General features: G+C 37.2%; 1 protein-coding gene across 1 annotated transcript in view; it reads right to left on the bottom strand.

The window, feature by feature from the left end:
* The window catches only part of LOC150106310 (cancer-related nucleoside-triphosphatase), a 74,032-nt gene that overhangs the window by 22,711 nt on the left and 34,498 nt on the right, over positions 1–16,823 (bottom strand). Inside the window, exon 3 of the mRNA XM_090392345.1 lies at positions 2,644–2,737. Coding sequence (XP_090248471.1) covers positions 2,644–2,737 — 94 coding nt within the window. The remainder of the gene's footprint in view (positions 1–2,643; positions 2,738–16,823) is intronic.

Raw genomic sequence — 16,823 nt, 5'->3', positions numbered from 1 at the left:
ATATGAAAGTTGAGGAATAGAAGTGGTTAATTCAGAGGGCCCTGCCCATGAAAGTATCTACAGAAAATGCATGGTGCAGAAATAGATCGGAAAGTCACTTAAGGGAGCCTGAGAGAGAAGGGTCATCTATTAAGTCGACTGCCCTCTTCTAAATATCATCAAGAATTCTTAGGGAGATCTTGAGTGCACCACACCAAACGTGGAAACAATATTTCAAGGTTGGTCAAATCTAAGACTTATAAAATGTTAGGACTTGAGAGGAAGAAAAGTAATGTTCAGAACAGAAAGAACACCAACCTTTTAGAGGGCTAAGGAGACTACATATGTAATATGTTTGTGCCAGGATAAATATATATATATATATATATATATTCATTTACTGTCTGTATAAAAAAAACAAGAAAAACAGAAAAAAAAATCCTTAGCACACCCATGGTGTGAAGAATATACTTTAGGTTTTTCAAAAAACTCTTTCATCCATGGGATAACATTTAAAAAAGATATATATGTGTGTGTGTGTGTTTGTCCTCCCATGATGAGCCCAAGGACTCCTTGGAGGTGCTGCAAATAATAATAATATATCAGCCTGGTTGGCCGAGTGGTTAGCATATCTGCTATCCAGCCAAGAGGCTGTGGTTTGAATCACACCTAGGCACGGATGTTTGTGATTGTCTTCCACCTTCATACATTCATTCATTCATACAAGTGAACAAACACGCTCCCAAGATGGAGTCAAAACAAAAGCAATTCTATTTTTACACAGTATATTGATTTAACACGGTTCAAATGGCATTTATTTTTAAAATTTCTGTTTGAATTCGGTTCTGTTAAAAAGGATATTTTTCATTATAATTATCATTAACTAGAATGGTATTTGTATGTTATGGGAAGTCCACCTACATAAAGCTGCTTAGTTAGAAGGAGTTAAGCTGTTTGCTAAACAATCATTTCCTGTTTAGAATTCAAAATGTTTACACGTCTTGTGTTTTGTTAATGAAAGTTTTGTTCATGCAATAGAGTTATACAGGTATGTATTAAATTTTGAAGTTTTGTACATGTAATATTAAATTAGTAAAATTAATTATTGATTATTTTCAGATATTTTAATAATATTACCTCATTAATTACAATGTCAGATAATTCAGTTAGACAGAAGAAGAAAAGAAAAGCTATTTCTTTAGAAACTAAGATCCAAATTTTAGATCGTTTAGCTGCTGGAGAAGGTTCAACATCCTTAGGGAAATATTTTGGATTGAATGAAGCTACTAAGAACGATTAAGAAAAATGAAGAGGCCATTAGAAAATCTGTTCTTTATGGAACAAAATTAGGTGCCAAGTTGTCATCATATACAGGGAGATATTATAAAAGTGAGGATGGAAAAGGCCCTAGTGATGTGGATAGAAGACTGCTCACAAAAAATATACCTTTAGAAGGAAATGTCATCAAACAGAAAGCATTACAGTTGTACAAACAGATTCAGGAAAAGGAGTCAACAACATCAAACAACAATTGTGATTTTTCTGCAAGCACAGGTTGGCTTACAAAATTTCTCAAACGATACGTGCTTCATAAAGTAAAAATAAAAGCAGAAACCACATCTGAAGATGAGCCAGCAGCTAGGTAATTTCTTTCAAAACTGTCCAAAATTATTGAAAATGGTGGATACACTCCTGATCAAGTGTGGAACACAGATGAGACTGGCCTTTTTTTGGAAAAAAATTCCAAGTAGAACTTATATAGCAAAATCACAAAAAAGTGTAGGTGGCTTTAAAGCAGCTAAAGATCATATAACTATGCTTCAGGAGATCGTATATTAAAATTCATCAATTAATGAGTAATGGATCCCTAAGACCACGGGCAATGAAAGGTGTGGATTTTAACATTACCAGTGCACTGAAAGGCAAACAAAAAAAATTTTTTAATGAATGGTTCCATCAATGTTTTATTCCAGAAGTTAAATGCAATTTGATGGGAAAAAAAATCTGGACTTTAAAGTTTTATTGATTATAGACAATGCACCTGGCCATCCTGCTTTAGAACAACTGAATGTGAAATTTTTGTTTTCTGCCACCTAATACAATTACTAGACCAGGGTGTGATCACTACCTTCAAAACTAAGAAGGACATTCCAATATATTTTGGATAGATGAGATAAGGTAAATTTACTGACAGTTATTGAAGTATGGAAGAAATTTTCTATTTTGGATTTTCTATTTTCGAAGCCATCAACTTTATATGCATGTTGGAAAGCTACTTGACCAGAATGTGTGAAAAAGAAAAACCCTGTACCTTACCTCTGCCTACAACCGAATATCACTCTATCATCAGATTAGCACACGCAGTTGGCGAAGAAGGATTTGATGCTTTTTCATCTGCAGATATTGAAGAATTGATGATTGACAAGGCTGTTAGTGATGACGAAATAATAGAAGCTGTCCTTGAGAATCTCGATGAAAAAGAAAAAAGTGATGATGATGAAGAGATTCCACTCACTGCAGGATTAATTAAAGGGCTTCAAATGGCTAGTAAATTGCAAAGTCGTTTTCTTACACATGATCCAAATACTGAATTTTTTCTACATGTCTGGATAAAGTTGAAAATATTATGATACCTAATAAAAGTAATATAAAATTCATTATTACCTCTGATGATAAAACAGGAACTGAAATTCCTTCAAAAGCAGTCACATTTACTACATACTGACCAACTTTTGGGCCTCTGGAATGTGCTTCATCACTGCAATGAAACTGTTCATCAGTGTTTGAGAAGTGAGAATTTTCAGTATGCTATCAAGATATCTTTCATTAGTTAACTAAACGCATTCAAAGCAATGTATATACAGTATAACAAATTTCAGAATTCTGAAAACTTAGCTCAATATTTTTAAATGGTTCTTGTAAATTCTCACCACTAATTAATGAGACAAAGAATATCATATTGGCATTTTAGTAATAACTAACAGTGTTTTGATTTTCATATTAATCTTTTATAGTTTCAATATTAAGTATTCTAGGACTATAAAGAAGTTAATCTTCTAGTGATTGTTTATTTTTATTTATTTATATACACAGCTGACTATGATTATAGCAAACACTATTATAACAAATTACACTCAAGATGTAATTTGTTATAATGTGGCAGTTAACATATGAGATGCATGTGTAAACTGCCACTCCATACAAGTAGCCCAGTCATTAAGATGCTTTGATGTATAAACTTTTGTTTGCTCATGCTTGGATAAATAATGAAAAAAAAAAAAAAGATAATTTATTGTCAAACACAATTTACCTGTATAATCCAACAATTCACTTGTTATAAGAAACTACTGAAAAGTCCCAACCAAATTTTCATAATCCAATATTGTTCTAAAAGAAATTTAGATCAATAAACTATCTGCTATAACAAAATATTCCTGTGATCTTACAAGTGTGCTACAGTGGGAGTCAACTCCAGTTAGTGGGAAGCATTAATAAATAAATTTAAAAAATCATAAATAAATAATAAATTTAAAGAGCTGGCATAGTGGATAGCATACCCACTCTACAACCAACAGGTTGTGGGTTTGAATCCCACCATGGATATGACTGTTTGTAAAAGCCTGCTTCTGGATGACTTTGTATGGTTCCTTAAGTTTATAAGGCTTGTCTTTAACATAAAAGAAAAAAAAATACATTTCAGTACAATTTTAAAGAATTATTTACTTAAATTTTACAAAATTTTCATTTATATAGTTTCACATGAGGAAGAATAAATAGTTATGTTAAAATATTAGCTGTGACTCCTAAAAAATAATCTAATGTTGAGAAAAGTTATCTCTCCATAATTCATTCTCACATCAAAGACTGAACTGTAACTGCCCAATACTGAGTCCTGCAGAATCCCAGTTATTACTTTTCTCCTCATTAATATCCTCATGTTCTATTTTCTCCTCCTATTTCTGCCCTATGGTCCCACACAAGGTTCTCCTAAAGAAGAAGTAAAGGAGGAATTTTTCGAGTCACTAGAGCAGGCAGATAATATAAGGAAAATGGAAAAAGTGGTACTTGTTAGTGATCTAAACAGCAGAGTAGGAGGTGAATCCCACCAGGCATATAAAACGTTTTAGGACAATTTGGAGAAAAGGGTAAGACTAATAATAATGGTAACAATCTGCTGGATTTCTACTCAGGATATGGATTTAATCATAACTAACACCATGTTCAAACATAAAGATGTGCACAAGTTCATGCGGAAAGAAGACGCAAGAAATAAGAAAAGCCTCACTGACTGTTATTGTTAATAGTGATAGTGCACAAAGGATTTGAAAGTGACCATCACTTAGTTTTAAGTAGGATAAAACTGAATATCACATTGAAAAGAAAAGCACATAAAGTTTATAAAAGAATTAAAGCTGAGTGCCTTTTACAGTAAACTGTACACTCAACTATACAAACGTTATTAAAGCAAGAATGAAAAAAAAAAAAATCGAAAACAAAACAAGAACTAAACCTTGGAGCCTCAGTGGCAAAGTCTGAAGAAAACACTGATTGATTCAGCTATAGAGGGATGTGGTGAAGTTGCCTGAAGGATAGAAAAAGATAAGAATGACATGGTGGATAAAAGTTAAAGAAGTAGTCATGGAAAAGAAAAACACACACTGAAAGTCAGTAGATGCATTAAAAGAATACAGAAAAAATATGAGATAAACTATGTGTGAAACAGATAAACAGAAGTCATGGGAAGACTTCAGTAAGCATATAGTGGGTAAATATTAGGAAGGCAGCAAAATGTTGTAGAGGCTATTGAAAAAGCTTAGAAATTACAGGAAAGATTATTGTAAAAGAAATCAAAGATAACATTAAAAATGAAGATAAGGATGTCTCAGATATCTGGAGACAAACCTTGCACTGAGTTGAGTTCCAAAGGAGTCAAAGGAGGGCAGAGATTGTACTGCTTCATAAGGGAGGTGATAGAACTCAGGCATCAAATTATAGGCCTATCTGTGTGTCATGTGTTGTGGTTAAGTTGTTGGAGAAGCTGGTGAGAACTAGGATCCAGAATTGGGTTAACAACAATGGAATTATCTTTGATGGACAGCATAAATTTGCTAAAGGTAGGTCATGTTTTAGTAATCTACTTACTTATTACAATAAGGTGATGGCTTCCTTGGACAGAGGAGAGGGATACACAGTAGTATACATAGATTTTGCAAAGACATTTGATAGATTACTGCATGATAAGTTGATAGTCAAACTAGAACGGATAGGGTTGGATATAAGATTAGTGAACTGGATCGGAGACCGGCTATATGATAGGTATCAGCAAGTTGTGTATGGGGGAGCAATATCCCAGAAGAGGAAAGTCACTAGTGGTGTGCTTCAGGGGTCTGTTTTAGAGCCAGTGCTGTTTAGCCTGTACGTTAATGATACTGGCGAAGATTTGGATAGGGATATTCAATTGTTTGAAGATGATGCAAAGTTGGGATTAACTGTGAAGAGTAGAGAAAATGTTGTGGCCTTACAAGACTTTAATAAATTGAGTGAATGGGCACGGAAATGGGAATGCGAGTTAAATGTTGCAAAATGCAATGTTTTAAAATTTAGGAAACAAAGATGGGATGTAGAATTTATGCTTGGTGGGGATATATTGTTGGAGGTTGAGTAAATAAGAGATCTTGGGATGATAGCAGATAAGGATCTGAAATTTAGGGGACACCCAAAATTGCGAGGATAACACAAAGAATTCTGGGAATGATGCAAAGGACACTGACTTGTAGAAATAAGGAGATTCTTATATCATTGTATAAGGCTTTGATTAGGCCACACATGGGCTCCTGTGTACAGATTTAGTCACCTGGTTTTCAAAAGGACAAAGGGATGTTGGAAAAGGGTCCAGAGATGACTTACTAAGGCAGTTTCTGATCTCTGGAATGTTGAATATGAGGAAAGGTTGAGAAGATGCAATTTACAGAGTCTAGTGGATAGGAGGAAGAGGAGTGATATGATAGAGACCTACAAGTTAGTAAGGGGTTGTTACAGGCTCGATGTTGGAGATGTTTTACATCAAATGGTGGGAGATCAGGGGAGAACCAGAGGATGTCCTCTGGTTCTTCCCCAAAGCATGTTTTTTGCTTGCAGAGTTGTGAATGACTGGAATGCCTTGCCTGAGAGTGTGGTCTCAGCAGAGAATTTGAGTTTGTTTAATGTGTGATATAATGAGCTGTGTGTGTATGATAAAAGGACTTCCTAGATGAGTCTTTGATTCCATGGGGTCTTGGGATGATGATGATAATAATAATAAATGAAACGAGCAGCAACAGAACCATAGTAGAAAATTTTCAAGAGAAATGCAAACAGGGGTATGTATCAATACCTGAGGTAGAAAAACCTGTCAAAAATTTGAAATGTGGAAAGGCAGCTGGAGTAGATGATATTCAACCAGAAATGCTCAAATATGGAAGTATAAAAGTGTTGCAGAGGCTACACTGCATATTCAGAGGGCCTGGTAAGAAGGTTAAATTCCAGATGATTCCAGGAGCAGAGCTCTCTCATAGCTCCCATTTATAAAAAGGAATAAAGGTCAATGCAAGAACTGCAGAGGAATTTCTATACTAAGTGTTCCAGGTAAGATTTTTTCAAACGTACTTGGAAAAAAGCTGAGAAAAATTGTGAAAATTTTTCTCAGTGAAAGAGAAACTTGGAGAACAAAATGAATTGGGCCAAATAGAGGTTGTCAGGATCAGATTGTCACTTTATGGCAAACATTTGAGAAATCATGGGAATATAACAAGGATCTGTATTTAACATTTGTAAATCTGGAAAGGGAATACAACAACGTGTCCAGTGAAAAGCTTTTCAAAACAGTCAGTTACATGTGGTAAATGAAACATTATATAGTGCATACAATCTATATTTAAGTTGTAAATCAAAGTCAGAACTAAAGGAAACAGAAGATGGTTTGATGTAAAATCTGGGATAATCAAGTCATAGATAACTGGAATGTTGCTGAACAAGGCGACATCTAGGGGCTGGATAATCATAGTTTGGAGAAGACAGGCTATACTTGGTCTCAGAATGACTGTCTCCCAGATCTTTTGACCTCAAATTAATGCAATCATACTTGAGGTTGGGGGAATGCTTCGTAGCTCATGCTAATTCTAAAAATGCAGCACAGATATCATATTTCATTTAACCCTGTGTGAGGGAATATTCAAGGCATAATCGCAGATAAAATTTGTGTTCACAGCAGATGTTAACTGATCTACTAGTGTTTCTAAAGTAGGCTAAACTGAAAGCACAGGGAACTTTATACACTCCAGAATGTGCAAGATGAAGTTATTCCTTCATAATAGATGAAGGCAGTCAGCTGAGTGAATGGTTTGAAAGTAGCATGGAGATTATATTTAGGGAGAACTTTACCAATCTTTTCTAATGTTACCTGAATGGCTTTTGCTGTGGTTTTGTGTATTGCAGGAAAGATAGGGGGTGCAAGCACTATTTTCTCTTTTTCCCTAAGGATTGTAACCATTGGCTAAAAAAAGTATTGCCAAGGTAACTGAGCTCAATTTCAAGGAATGAATCATATGAATAAACAGCTCTGGCTCTGTTGTGCTTAAATGTTTTGAGGATGCCATACTGTTGGGATAGGTGGTAGTTAATGTTCTCTCTAAGTTGTGTGAATGTGTATCGATCAAAAAGGGAGCAAACACCTAGTAACTGCATGAACAAAATTCTTGCTTTCAGAATTTCTAATTTACAGTGAATAGTTTTTGAGCGTCCTATCATATGAATTATATGATAAATTATACTTGTCGCTTATTTTATTTAGTAATTTTTTTATGTGGCTCCCACCCACAAAACGTTTTTCTGTAAACCTATAGTGCATTAAGTACTGTGTGGGGGTTAGGTTCCTTCCCCCCCATTTTTATTCATTTTATATATTTTTATTTATTTTTTACATAATCTAGAAACCCTGCTCCAGAGACCAAATGTGGAACACTTCATGTCTCTAATAAGCAGGGAGGTTGTCTCACACCAGGTGATGAATTTCATGTCCCACTAAAGACAATCACAAATATCCCTACTCACAGCTGGATTTGAACCCACAACCTGTTGGTCAGAGACTAGATATGTTAACCACTTGGTCAACCAGGACAGAGGGGAATAACAATAACAGTAATTTCTCCAATGTTTCTATTCCAATATTACACTAACCCATTCCAACTCAATTACTGAATTAGTATAACTTAATTAGTCAATTACTTTGCAACATAATTAGTTAATTACTCTAACCCATTCCAACTTAGTTACTTTTAGCCTGCACTGTGAACTGACACTGACATCAGCAAGTTAGATTTTCCAACTAATGCAGGTGTCCCTCAGGACTCTTATTTTGTCCATCCTCTTCCTCACACACACACACATATATATATGATCTTTCTCAATGACCCCAATTACCATCCATAGTTTTGCTGATGATAGCATTCTCCACTCATCCTACATTTATAGAAGAAGCTTTGCAGTGTTTAAACATCGAGCTTCTACAAACAAGTGTCCTAAATTGGTTTTATCAAAGGCCCTTTACCTTTGATAAAACTAAACTTGACATCAACACTAGATTTATCTGGGCAACAGAATAAAAGATCAAATATGCAATTCTATTTTGATGATCTATTACCAGGTAAATTTAAATAATATTTTTCTGAGAAATGAGTTAAAAGAACGGTATAAACATAAAATTTGAAAATTCTTGCTTATAATTAAGTTTATTTTTATTGTGTAGAATTACAAATTGTATAGAAGTTATATTGAAACTTCCCATACAAAAAATGAGTCAGCTAGTTAATAAATATTTATATTATATAAAAATAGTTTTTTAAATTCATTTATTAATATTATTTTGTAAAGAAGTATTTCTGAGCTTCACTGTGTAGGATCTCTTCTTTGACAATTTATCATTTGTGCGTTTTGTGTACGGTTATTTAGTTCAATACGCATTCGCAAGATGCACTCATGAGCAGTTGAATTAGAGATACCTGCCGTATTGGCGAAATGGTGCTGTGGTCGCCCTGGCGAATGGAATAGTGCCACGTGGCGGGGATGTCGTCAGACCTTGTGCTGAACCGTCTGAGTAATAGTTGAGCACAGAATGGGGAAGACTCGAGATCTCGGCAAATTCGACCATGGCCAGATAGTTGGAGCCAGATGTATGAGGCACTCCATCTCTGAAGTTGTGCAGGCACTGGGTTTTTCACAGGCCACTGTGTCAAGAGTGTACCATGAGTACATGGAATCAGGTAAAACCATAGCCGCCAGAGAAAACTGCCGTGGTGAACAACGTGTCGATGACAGGGGACGTTGTGGGCTAGCTCGGATGGTAATAGCGAACAGACGTGCCACAGATCACTCGCCAATTCAATGCTGGACAACAATGACGTGTGAACAGCCACACCATCCAGAACTATCTCCTTGCTATGGGGTACAGAAGCCACCGTCCGACTAGGGTACCTCTGCTCACTACACGTCACAATGATTAGCATGGCCGCAGGAACACCGCCATTGGACCCCTGATGCATGGAAAGAGGTTGCCTGGAGTCGAGGTACACATTGATACATGCTGATGGTAGGGTACAAGTGTGTTGCCAAGCACATGAAGCAATGGATCCCTCATGCCAGCAGGATACAGTTCAGGCCGGTGGTGTCCTCGTATGGGGACTGTTTATGTGGGATGAAATTGGTCCCCTGGTATATCTACCATCGTCCCTCACCGGCGAACGATACAGGGACCTGCTGTCAGATCACGTGCACCCATTTCTATGCCTACAGCACCCTGCAGGAGACCAGTACCTACAATGGTGGGGCAGTGCAAGACAATGCACTGCCCCACAGCTCCTGAATTGTGGCCGAGTGGGTGGTTGAACACTCCACGGACATGAGGATGCTTGGCTGCTCCCCCCCCCATCAGCAAATTCAAATCTGCATCATAAAAGCCAATAGCAGAAACTAGCCTCCTCAAATGGAAATGATACCTTCGATTCTCTTGCAAAGGCTATCAGACATAACTTGTGTTCACCTATGCTTCCACTCCTCTCTCATCTAGATACACCATTGCAGTTTAAATCAGTAACTATCAGTATGGATTCTACCAATCTAGATCTACAGCTAACTTCTTAGCCTACATCATCAACCACTGAGCATACATGGAAAAGTTCAGTGGTTACTTTGTTCGTGTTTCCCTGAATAGTACATGTTCAGGGAAAATGTACTACTGCTTTTGATTATGTTTGGCATGGAAGCCTACTAAGCAAATTGCTTCAGTCTATCTGCCATCCTCCATAATTGGGTAGTTTACTTTCTCTCTGATTATTCACTGTATGTATGTATGTATTTACTTTTAGAGTGGTAAATGAGTGGAATAAGCTGCCAGAGTCTCTTGTGGGTGCTATGACAGTGAGCGAGTTCAAGGCAAGGTATGATAGATACTGTGAGAATGTCGTATAGTTGTATGGACATGATGTTTAGGGCCTCCCTCGATGAGTCTAAGGACTTCCTGGAGTAGCCCGAAAATAATAATAAATAATAATAATAATGTCATGGCTGTTTCTCTCTTTTTGAGCTTCACCCTGAGAGCTCTCTCTCACCTACCCTCTTTCTCCTATACATAGATGATCTATTCTCAATCGTCACTAACCCTATCCACAACTTTACTCATTTAACAAACTATGCAATGCACAGACATTCTAAACTTTTAGATCATTTACAACTAGTGCCTTAAATGCTGATCTCCATACAATACTTCAATGGAACAAGGATAATCTAGTTGCCTTCAATGTCCAAAACACAGCCTTACCTTTTTCTCTCACAAACAGGATTTCATCTCATCTTCCATCAGTAATATAAAAAACATCAGATATGATCATATCTCTTTCTCTTCTTGGACTGATATTTACCTCTAGCCTCTCCAGGTATAAACACATCACATCAACAGCTTCTTTAGCCCCTAAAAAACTAAGTATTCTTGTCTGCTCAGGATGCTTTTTCACCCACCCAGATATTAATTCTACGCAAATCCCCAATATTCCCATCCTTAGCATACTGTTCAAATGTTTGGGATGGTGTATCTAAAAATTCTTGCCGTTGTCCAGTAGAGATCAATTCAGCTCACACATATGATCCATCCCATTTCCTTTCAGTATAACTGTGACACCAAACTTTCTTCTATTCCTCTTTTATTCCTACTTCAATACTCTGGAACAGACATCCTCATTTAGTATTTCCAAGTGACAACCTCCAACTCTTCAATAAAAAATGTCAATAAACTTCTTTCCTATTGTACTTCCATACAGGGTGCTGATGTGCTATAGGGTCTTCTACCTCTCAATTTATGGGATCAGTTTACACACACCTAGATTTACAGTTGACTTCTTAGCCTACATTATCCAGCATTGGACACATGCATGGAAATGTTCAGAGAAACATGTACTATCTATACATGTGTTGTGTACATGTGCATTTATGCCAGGAGAGGCTGCAGATGAATATTAGTCCATGGAGAGAGAGAGAGAGAGAAATGTTAATTAATGTGATGGCCAGAAAACTTGGTGAAAAGAATATGGTGAAAAGCTTGAAAACAGATTAAATTCTAAATATTGTAGCAAGTTTTTCACCATATTCTTATTTTCATTCTTCGCCCAAACAAACATAACTCTACACAAGAAGAAGAAACTTTACAACCATGCTTAATTTATCAGAGGCACATGACTCAAATTGCCTAGTATCCCATAAAGCACAGCACACTTTTTTATTATTATTATTATTTCGGGCGACTCCAGGAGTCCTTAGACTCATCGAGGCCCTAAACATCATGTCCACACAACTATGCGATTACATTCTCACAGTATCTATCATACCTTGTCTTGAACTCGTTCACCGTCATAGCACCCACAACAGACTCTGGCAGCTTATTCCACTCATTTACCACTCTAAAAGTAAAGAACCCAGCTCTAACACCCCTGCTAACCACACTCTTGCCCAGCTTCCATAGGTGTCCCCCTAGTTCTCCCACCACCAGTCCTGATCTCAAAAATATCCTCTGAATTAATCCTATAGAATCCCTTTAGCAATTTGAATGTCTCAATCATATCTCCCCTCCTCCGCCTATCAACTAGTTTCTGCAACCCACAAATCTTCAACCTGTTCTCATATGGTTCATTCTATAGACCTGTTATCATCTTAGTCACTCTCCTCTGGATCCTCTCCACCTCCTCCCCATCAAGAAGGAACCAAGGTGACTAAATCTGGGCACAGTAGTCGAGATGAGGTCTTATCAAGGCTCGGTACAGAGGTACAATAACTTGCTTGTCTCTGCTCGTCAAGGTATTTTTCAACAACCAAGTGAGTTGATGAGCTGATTTAGCTACTTTTGCAATGTGCCCCCTAAACTTCATCTCCCTATCCACCAACACTCCCAAGTCCCTGGCCTCATCAATCTCTTGGAGTACAGTTCCACCAATGTGGTATACTGCTGCTAATCTTTTCACCTCAAAATGCATAACCTTGCATTTTGTCACATTAAATTGACATCCATTCTCCTTAGCCCAGAACTCCAATCTATCTAAGTCATCTTCTGCATTCACTATTGCCCTACCCAATTTTGCATCATCAGCGAACAAATGAATTGTTCCACTTAGATCCTTCCCTATATTGTTAATGAACAGATTAAACAGCAGTGGTCCAAGAACAGAACCCTGCGGGCCGTCTTTTGGACTCTACTCCTGAATAAACTACTCTTTGATATCTCTCCATCAACCAACCACCTATCCATCTCACCAATCCTATATCCATTCCCATATGTTGTAGTTTACGGATTAGTATTCCATGTGGTATCCTGTCAAACGCCTTTGCCAGGTCCAGCAGTATCACTGTAAACCCATTTCCCTTATCCAGTTCAGCCGTCACCTTGTTATAAAACTTGAGCAAGTTACTGAAGCATGATCTACCCTTCACAAAGCCATGCTGTCCCCTGTACAGTATCTCGTTTTCATCAATCCATTCCTGTATTTTTCCCTTGACTACTTTCTCTAAGACCTTGACAACGACTCCTGATATGCTGATCGGTCGGTAATTTGCAACCGCAGTCTTGGATCCTCCTTTATGCAGTGAAACTATTTTCCCCTCTTTCCACACCTTCGGGACTAAACCAGACCTGAGACTCAGATTAAACAACACTTTCTTTCAAGATATATATTACCAGGAATTACAGGATCACTACTCACTAATGGTTTCAGCTATTAGTGAGGCCTCATCATTGGAAGCGGCCTCACTAATAGCCGAAACCATTAGTGTCATAATACTAAGGGCTTTGGGTTTGGTTTTGGGGTGCAAGGACAGCTAGTCATACTGTGCCAGAACATATTACAGCAGTATGTAAGATAATAAATACACAGTAAATACATAAACAGGAAGCAAAAACAGGTATAGGCGTATAAATAACAAATGTAAAGAGGGTGTATAAAAACAATGAAAAAGATGTATAAATTCAAAATTCATAAATTAAATAAATAAATAAAAAACAAGTACTAAAAGCTTATATACACTACTTAAGTTCATTTATGTTGTTTAATTTTGACGGCATATATTAGAACACAGAATTATAAGTAAATAATTATTTATTGCTGATATTATAACTAGCATCTTCAGAGCACAAAAAAACAGTATACGAAACTACAACAACATAGTGTAACAAAGGGACTAGTTAAAAAAACAAACAAACAGAGAAAGCAGATAAATCTTAGGTAAATTTATACAGCGATATTTGTTGAGATTCGGAATATATTTCAAGGCTTCTGCTGCTTCTAAGAACAATCTCTCTGACTTGTAAAAGCTTCTTGTGCAGTACTTTTGTTTTCTTCCAGTTGATCCTGTGTGCAGGGGTATCCAAAGCATGGTCTGCTAGGCCTGACTTGCCACAGCAATAGTGCCGGATGTATCTTTTATGTTCACTGACACGGATGTTCACAGTTCTTCCTGTTTGACCGTAGTAAGCTTGATCACATGAGCAGGGTACTTCGTAGACTCCTGGATGTGATAAAGGAGGGATGTTGTCTTTGGGTGAACGGATGAGAGTTGCTAATTTGACACACGGTTTAAATACAGTGCGTAGTTTATGTTTATTGAGAACTCTAGATATCTTTTCCGATGTGCCTCTAATGTATGGGATGGTGACTGTTTTGTTGTAGTTCTCCATGGTGGATAGTGGGTGGGGTTTCTTGGGAACATTTAGTATTTTGTTTGTCTTATGGGGATTATAGCCATTGGCCAAGAAGGTGTGATGTAAGTGAGCCAGATCAGCAGTAAGAGCATTGTCACTGAACAGATTGCTCTCCCTCTCTGGGTTAGCATTTTTAAGATACCATACTGTTGAGAAGGGTGATGGTGTGATTGTTTGTGTATATATCTCCCCGTATGTGTGGGTTTTCTAAAAACTGAGAATGATAAGGAACCATCTGGAAGACGTGATTAGTGTATCCAGTGGACTTTTGGATGTTGATCATTTAAATGTGTTAAGAATGTATCCACCTCCGTATGAGACTGGCTAACTCACCTTTAATCGAAAGAGACCAGATAAAGGTTCCTCACGTCATGGATGGGAATCGAACCCAGGTCTTTCCGACCAAAGGGCTTCTTCTATGCCGACTGAGCTACGGAGGCTCATCTCCATAACTGAGAGACAGAGATATTGGATATAAGAGTCTTAGATGCTTCTGCAGCTCTAGGTTTCTTACTGTCCATAAAGAGCATCACAAATCTGTATATATATAATAAACCTTTGGTAGCATTGCAACTAGATGTAGTTTAAGACACGCTCTATGGCATACATTTCAGAAGTAAAGTGGTTATATTCCAATAAAATCTGAAGACTGCACTTTGATTTTGAACTGACAGTGTGCTCAGGCACAAAATCTGAGTACTTAGTCAGATTGAAAGAGCTGTTGGTGCACAACAGGAGGGATGGAATATTTGGGTAGCCTACAGAAAAAAACCCACATGGTGGTGGTGGTATATACGAATCCCATGGCAGTAGTGTACTTGATAGCATCGGTGCAATATTGTCTACCCTAATATCTAGAGCTTCTAAGAGTACTTTTATTTGCAAACAAAGGGTCATATTGCAGTCTGATGAGTGTTGAAGAGATTCTTACACTGTGGGCAAAAAATAGTCGGCCAAGCAGGATGGTCTGGTATGGATTTTATTTTGGTAGTGTACAGAAGAGATGATGCTGACATTGAAGCAACAAGGGTGGTTCATTACATTAGGGATCAGTGAAGTTCAAAATGTCACAGTTGCAAATCTTACAGCTTGAGAGTGGATACCAACCATCTCAGTGCACTACTCTCTGGCATATGTATAGACTTTGGACACAATCAAGTTTCTATCTAATCAGTGCACAGCACAAATGGATGTTATCTAGCCATATTACTTTATGGCACTTATTTTGTAAGTGGCATACATGAGGGAAGAAACTAAGTTTCTTGTCAAATACGAGCTCCAAGAACTTAGTTTCTATTGCAAATAAGATCAAAGTTTGTCCTATTCACAGTTTGGGATCAGGATGAAGACTATCTTGGCAACAAAATGCACACAAACTGCCTTCTGCTGGGAAAATCTGAACACATTTGCAAGTGCTCATCTTAAAAAATTTGCAAGTGCTCATGGTAAAGTCATCCACATAAAGGGCATTACTTACAATGAAGCTATTTGGTTACTGAGTTAACTGACTGAAAAAAAAAAAAAGTGCAACACATAAAATTGAACCTTGTGGGACTCTCTCTCTCCTCTTAGGTATAGGGTTGGGAGAGAGTGGTTCCCACTTGGACTTGGAAGATTCAGTTGGATAAAAAATTCTTGATAAAAACAGGTACATTCTAAGATAAAAGCTGCATAGGTTTTTCAGTATTCCAAATCTCCATGCGGTGTCAAATACTTGTTCCATATCAAAGCAAACCAATACCAAGTGCTTGTATTCTTGGAGGGCATCTCTAATGGATGCTTCTAGACTAGATGATTATCAGTTGTTGAATGATATTTGCAGAAGACAGATTGTGTTCTGGAAAAAAAAAAAAGCCGTTTCTCTCCAGAAATCATAAAAGACAAGAATTAACCATTTGTTTCCAGAACCTTACACATGCAGTAGGTCAGAAGAACTGACTGATAGTTTATTTAGGATTTTGGATCTTTCCGATTCTTAGGAAAGGCAATAATGATCACCTTTTGCCAAGTCATTCTGTTAATTACAGAATGACCAGACAAAATCAGAATGACAGATGTTTCATCATTATCTCACAATGGATGTTATCTAGTTCAACAGCAATTGAGTGGCATTTTAAACAAAACAGCTTTCATTTCTTGTTTTGTGACTGGGCTGTTGTAATGTTCAGTAATGAACAGAATATGTTACTGATGTTATGGCAAAAATCTCCCCAAGAGAATCAAAAACTGTATATCCATTATGTTCAAGGATCAAATGCAGGCAGACCACCTACCCATAGACTTCTTTGCTGTCGGTTGGTTGGTTGCTCTTGTTATAGATGTGTATTGGATCCAGGATTCCTTTTGGCTCTGATGACAAATATCTTGCTTGAGCTCGGCACATTTGAAAGCACTGATGTTTGTTGTGGGGTATAAAAGATATCGATTGCACAGCAGTCAAGGAAGCTCAAAAGAAAGCTACAGCTTTCTTCTGAGCTTCCTTGACTGCTGAAAAGCAGAAACTGACTACGTCTTAGGAATTGCAGTTGTGGAAGTTTGTTTAATATACTGTCACATGATTTACTGCATCACTGAC

Source organism: Typopeltis vanoorti, chromosome 5 (genome assembly GCF_054136105.1).
Source record: "Typopeltis vanoorti isolate ZY-2024b chromosome 5, IOZ_Tvanoo_1.0, whole genome shotgun sequence".
Taxonomy (NCBI): Eukaryota; Metazoa; Arthropoda; class Arachnida; order Uropygi; family Thelyphonidae; genus Typopeltis; species Typopeltis vanoorti.
This window is presented reverse-complemented; position numbering and strand designations above follow the sequence as displayed.